The 6348-nt window shown below is 40.0% G+C and overlaps 1 protein-coding gene across 1 annotated transcript; it reads right to left on the bottom strand.

Annotated features, from left to right (window-relative positions):
- Window positions 1–245: 245 nt before the first annotated feature.
- Window positions 246–6010, bottom strand: LOC147639458 (putative pectinesterase 53). The gene is made up of 5 exons (XM_086783435.1): window positions 5516–6010; window positions 4628–4799; window positions 4228–4434; window positions 705–940; window positions 246–574 (listed from the first exon to the last, which is right to left on the bottom strand). The coding sequence occupies exons 1-5, from the start codon at window positions 5941–5943 to the stop codon at window positions 427–429; spliced, it is 1191 nt and encodes a 396-aa protein (XP_086639561.1). The 5' UTR covers window positions 5944–6010; the 3' UTR covers window positions 246–426.
- Between the last annotated feature and the right edge of the window lie 338 nt (window positions 6011–6348).

Below are 6348 nucleotides of genomic sequence, written 5' to 3'. Positions count from 1 at the left end.
AGGGTCTATAACGTGCCAGCGCGATGATTGGGAACAAATGAAGGTTTTGTCCGATTGCATCTTTCATGCGGCTGCGGATATTTTCAAAATAGCCTATTGCTGCTAATGGGTTGGGCAGAATAATGTTAAACATTTGAGTTGCGTATCTGCAAATCTTTTAAAATAGGACGCAGCTATTGCACAGCCACTGGTAGTCTGGGTTGGGCATAATAATATTAGACATTTGAGTGGCATATCTGCAAATCTTTTACATTCAGTCTTTTAAGGAAACATGGAGGGTTGCGAGGAGGCTGCGAGTTGCGTAATTATCTTGCGGGGTGTTGGAGATATATGCGGATATAAGTACACATGTTATGGGATGGAAATTACGGCGATAGGATCAATATTGGATTTATTATAGCGTAGCTTATAGTGGCGGATCACGATTCACGATTGGAGCCATGACGCACCGTCGATGAAGCTGACGGTCTGGAAGGGGGCAGCCTGTGCGTCGGTGAGCTCGTGGGACCAGGCCACTCTGCCATTCTCATTAGCACCTGGCCCCGAGCACTTGTATTGCCCGTAGAACACAGTTCTGCACAAGAAATACACTAATCAGACGCCATCATAGCACCTAAGCTAATCATTTCTAACTGCAATTATTAGAAGCTCCTTTAGCGTCGTGAATTAAGCTAAATGGGCGCTGATGCTTTTCAAAAACTCACTGTTCTCTGCTGGGGACCCCAAAATTATTCCAGCCTTGCGGGATGATGATATCGGCAATATAGGTGTAGGAGAAGACGACCCGCGAGTAGGCCCCCCAAGCCCTACCCAGGTACACCATCCCAGAGCCTCCCACCGTGCACTGCACGAAAGAGAAGCCGGTGCTCTCCCCCGGACTCGACCGCCTCTGCGCCGTCAGCGAGCCTGGGTTCACAGACAACGCATGCAGCTGACAACTCTGCATCATCACAACCAAATCAACCAATACCTTTTTAAACCTGGGCACATGTAAACAAACGTTCCTCTTTGAGAAGAGAGTCGCTCACTACCAGGGGACGCCTCTACGGCTTTTCAAAAGTATAGGAGATGAAGCCCTCCATACTCGACTAGTTAAGTATGCACATGAATTTCGATTTTGCAGCGTTAGAAAAAAAAAAACCATCCTGATTCCTTTCGTGTGATTTTCACTACTCTACTCAATTATTTTTTTTTGGGGGTTTGGGGGGGGGGGGGGCGCAACAGCGGAAACTTATTTAAGATTTTGATTTTGTTGGGCAAGTTTATACCTTTCCCATAGACACATGTGGAGCTAGACTGAACCGGAATACTCTTCTAAATATTACCCAATCAAGGAAACGAGTCACAAGATAGGACCCACGAGAGTGTCATTGGGTCACCCTAGATCTAGTAGCCTTGGGAGTTCAGTACTTAGCAACACCATATAGCATCTATGTTCAAGGAGTATTTTCAAAAACCTTGTTGTTCTCACTTAGTAAAACCCTAAATCTACATGAATTCAAGGGACTTTTAAAGATTCCCCTACCTACAGGTTTTAAGATTTGTAATACACTCCTTCCAAGTAAACTAGTGACCAGTGACGTGTAGATTTTTCCACTTTCTAGAAATTTACTTCAAAACTTCAGAATTTTCTTGTATCTCCATAAGTAAACAAACCTCTTTTATTAAGGCTTGTCTTATATTATTTATATTTTTAGCACTTTCTCAATACAAATCTCCTCAGAATGGACTTTAAGTATATCTTTTAAAATGAAAATGCCCTTTTACACTATGTTATCTTTTAAAATGAAAATGCCCTTTTACACTATGTAATCTTTTAAAATGAAAATGCCCTTTTACACTATGTTATCTTTTAAAATGAAAATGCCCTTTTACACTATGTAATTTCATGGTAATGAAAAAACTCTTAAACTTTTTTGTTATTCATCATCATACTCCTTCCTCCCATCCCACCAAAGATAGCAATGCCTTGAAGCCTAGATTAGAGACTATAAAGGAGGGTGAGAGTTTTTATATACAAAAAACAACATAAGGGTGGAGAGTTAGGTGTACCATAAGCATTTGGTTGTCCCACCTCACTAATCAATAGAAGTGTGTAAAAGGCGCAATTAAGAGCCATAAAAGATATAATTCCAAGTGGAAAATAGCATTTTCTCACAAGTAAATTATATTCATAAGAAAATTTGAAAGAAGGTACTCTTTTGATATTTCAAAGGGAAGCTCCGTGTGATGTTTATATTAGCTTCAAGATGAAGGCTAAACTTCTTTTTCCACAAGGACAACTTTGATATGGTTTGTGGGATTTATTTGTGTCTCTAAATAATGTTCTAGGGTAAGTATGAAAAATTATACTATGTTGAATATGCATTTGGTTTTGGCTCTATTGTAGATGGTTCGATAGAGAATGTAGGTCATAGAATATTAAGTGTTGCATGATAGATTAGGAAGCCGTTCTGCTATTGGATAGTTAAGACCACTTAAGGTATGCTAGTCATTTCATTTTGGGTTATGTTGGGTAGACGAATCTCGACATGTTGGTAATTTGATGTAGCATGGGTTTGCCTTTTATGGGCATAGCCCTATTCTACACAACCAAAGACAACACCTAGTCTTTGGCAAGCATAAATTTTTTTCACCCTAATGGTAAAAACCTTTATCTTTCTAATTTAAAAGCATGTCTTACTAATTTTGAATAATAAAAACCTCCAAAAATCTAAGAATTTGGAACCTTCAACTCTAAAATTTGTAGGTTTTATTCAAACTTTAAAACTTAAAAGTACAAGATAGACTTTACCTTGTTTTTTTTTTTGGGTGCACGCTACACCTCAGTCGTGTGAGAAACCAAGACAAACAAAAGCTAGGAAAATGGAGAGAAATAATGGTAATTGGTGTGGGTCTGAGAATATAACTTATAAAAACATATACTTAAAAATCTCTTAAATTAACAAAATATTTAGATGTTACCATTTCTTTTTGATATCAAATCTCCATGTGCACGATACCTATGGGCTCAAGTTACCTGACCATCCTAGACCCCAAATTACTCTCACCACTATACAACATTTGTTTTTCCAAAAAAGATGATTGCAATAATCTTAATTACAGAGATCTTGGAGTCTTCAAAAAATCATCGACTGTTACAGTAATTATGAAAGCTCTTTCCTTTCGTGCATGAAAAGGTTTTTTTCTTCTTTTTATCTCGAGATCCCACACCATGAATAGCATGCAACACTAACTTTAGATGAGAGCACCCATGATGGTACTCCAAGAATAGGCACATTAATCCAAATAAGCATGCTCCTTCAACATTAGGCCTTCTTTTTGGGTATTGGTCATGGAAAAACTAGTCAACACACACTTTAGGCAAAAAGCAAAAGGCATGAAGTCAAAGACACTATGATTATTTGGATAATGTCTGGACAGTCTTCGAGTTCTATCAAGGACACTATTGGCTAAAGTTAGTGCGACATGCTATTCAACGTGTGGAAACTCAAGAAGTAAAACGAATGAAAATGTTTCCATGCACTAAGAGAACAAGACTCATAACTCCAAAATTCTATGATTTCTTGAATACTCCAGGATCTCTACGATTAAGATTATTGCAATCAACTAACTTTTAGAAACTCCAAAATTTCCAATGTATAGCTATTGAGATTGAGAGTGAGCTTGACCTCTAGGGTGATTGGGTGGTTTGAGCTCACAGTTACAATACTTACATGAGTTGTACTTATGTGCATCAGAGCCTTAATGGTGGTGATACTAGAAATTGAAGATAGAAGGTTTGAATCCAGATCTAGTGCAGATATGCATTGTTTTGGCATATGATTGTATGCATTCTTTGCAAGGACTTTCAAATTTGTTTTCGTCAAAAGGGGGGACATACTATGATGAAAATTAGGCAATAATGGGCTTGGGTGGGTTTAATCACGAGACAAACCCACTTAATGAGGCTTTATAACCACTATCACTTTCCAACATGCAAGGGTACTTTTCACTGCATAGAACAAGCCCTCAAAAAAATTTAAATTAATGGCAAACATTTTTGAGTCATCTGGAAATCACCAATGAGGGAATGATCTGGAAAAGAGTGAAAGGCACAATACATACACCACCATGGAATCACAATTCATTAATAAAGGCCTATTAGCATAAGACTTTGACTTGATCATAATTACTATTAACACGTGCATCTTTACCTGATAATTATGATTAGTACTATATCTGTACCTGATAAAGAGATTGACCATCACCAAAGATGAAGTCAATGCTTCCCTGAATGTAGCAATTCTGGAAGTAGTGTCGGCCGTGGTCATCATACAGAGTGTCTTGAGCTCCGAGGAAGTTGCACTGATAGAAGGCGGCCTTGTCTCCTGAGATCCTAAAGGCCACGGCTTGCCTCCCCATAGCTCCAGGTGGTGGAGCAGGGGCCGAATTCTGCCATTCATTTGAACCGTTGATTAAGCTCCATATACTCTAAGTAGGAATATTTCACTAGGGGTTTAAATGAGAGTTCAATAATGTTGAGCAAATATAACCTATGGTTTTAAAAAATATTATCATGGAAACCGTGTGTAAATATATATACTCATGGGATGGGACTATGAATTTGAGTTACAATAAGTAGCACCTGGAAGGTGATGCCTTTGGCAATGAAACCGTATGAGTTCACCCCCACTGTAGCAGTGTCTTGCGTGCTACCCGCATTAGCTTGAGTCTCATCATGTGTTATCGTCGTCACACCGCTCCCAGCACCTTGGAATGTTATGTAAGGTTTGTTTTGGGGAACAAGAACCTTCTCCCTATCAAAAAGAAAGGGAGAATGAGAAAAATAAGTTAAACGAATCAATATTACATCAGCTCACGATCCTCAAAACAATCAAACAAATGCATCTTTTATTCCAATTACATAGTTAAAAACTCCACAGCTTGTTCCAATCAACCCTCTAGCTACAAATATCGATAGTTAAGATCCGTTATATTTCTTGCTCTAGTTACATTTTCAAAAACTCAAGAGCATGTGCCAAATAAGCCTCTACATTATAACAATCAATAGATAACATCACAATGAATCCCAACAATCAATAGATAACATCACAATGAGTCCCAATTTACAGGTATAGAGGGTGGGGGGGGGATAGGCTAGAATATGTGCGGGAGGGTGGGGGGGGGGATAGGCTAGAGTATGTGCGAGTCAACTGGGAGCGTGAGTTCAAAGCTCAACCATCCAAATAAAGTGTGAGGTTTAATTTAAAATCTTCGCGATAAAAATCTTCTTTACATGTATTTTGCTTAACCATTTCAATAAGTCCTTCCTTCAAAATTATGATCTCATTTTCACCGAGCTTAAGTGATATAATGTTATTTGGATTAGACAACGAGCTCCTTAACGGTGGCATCATCCATCCACGCTTATCGTGGGATAAAGTTTGTATCCCTAGAATTATAAGCTATGTACTGCCCAATATACACATCAGCAAGTGCTACAACTGAAAACCCAGAAGTGTGTGAGCCTTACTGATAGACGCCGGCAGCAATCTGGATTACAACACGTTGAGAGTTCTGGGTAGGCACGGAATCTACCGCAGCCTGGATAGAGGTGAACTGTGCACCCCCACTCGTGCCAACGGTGATCACAGAGCCCCCTGATCCCAGCTCGCTAGCTTGGAACCAACTACTCGGGGACGCGCCGCCTGCAGTACTAGTAGCAGCTGCGGCATGAGTAGCTGACCTCTCACCCACCCTTTTAACCCACTCTAGAAAATCCTTCTCTTTTTCTTTCATCAATGTAGAAGGCCCTTCATTAATAGTACTGTTGCCGGAAGACGTACCGGCCAGTGCTCTGCTTCTATATGCCTCTCCTAAATGCAGCAAGCATACGACTAGAATCAGGAATGTTGGCAGAAGCATAGACACTCTAGTACTGCTGCCGCACTGCAAGCCCATTGCTCTAAAGAGAACCCGGCTACTACTACTACTGCACAAAGTACAACACTAGTGCACACTCTCTGCAAACTCGTGCAAGCATGCCAAGGTTTTAAAGGCCCAGCGCCCATGTCCATGACGTACATTTTCCCCTCCCTTTTGTTTGGAAAGAAATTTAAAATTCATGAACAGCTAGATAGAATTTACTGGCTTGAGCCTTGTAGGTCAATTTTACTAAAAAAAAATTTTGGTTTTTGAATGGCGCATACCTGAAACCTTTCCTTTAAAATCTTTACGTGTGTGTGTCTCTCTGTCTCTCGGCGGTCATCATCGATTACCTGTCGGTGAAGGTCGACGCTGTCGCTTGCAGGGTTGGCAAAATGTTACCGTCACCCGTGTTAGCGCGGGTTGATAACCCTCACACCC

This window comes from Cibotium barometz, chromosome 4 (genome assembly GCF_041138505.1).
Source record: "Cibotium barometz isolate CiBa-2024 chromosome 4, ASM4113850v1, whole genome shotgun sequence".
NCBI classification, from domain to species: domain Eukaryota; kingdom Viridiplantae; phylum Streptophyta; class Polypodiopsida; order Cyatheales; family Cibotiaceae; genus Cibotium; species Cibotium barometz.
This window is presented reverse-complemented; position numbering and strand designations above follow the sequence as displayed.

Excerpts from the sequence above, each read along its gene's own strand:
- LOC147639458 (XM_086783435.1), bottom strand. The coding sequence starts at position 5,943 with ATGGGCTTGCAGTGCGGCAGCAGTACTAGAGTGTCTATGCTTCTGCCA. Across the intron at positions 4,800-5,515 it reads ATTGCTGCCGGCGTCTATCA|GGAGAAGGTTCTTGTTCCCC; the intron begins GTAAGGCTCACA and ends TCTTTTTGATAG. Across the intron at positions 575-704 it reads GGGGTCCCCAGCAGAGAACA|AACTGTGTTCTACGGGCAAT; the intron begins GTGAGTTTTTGA and ends TTTCTTGTGCAG.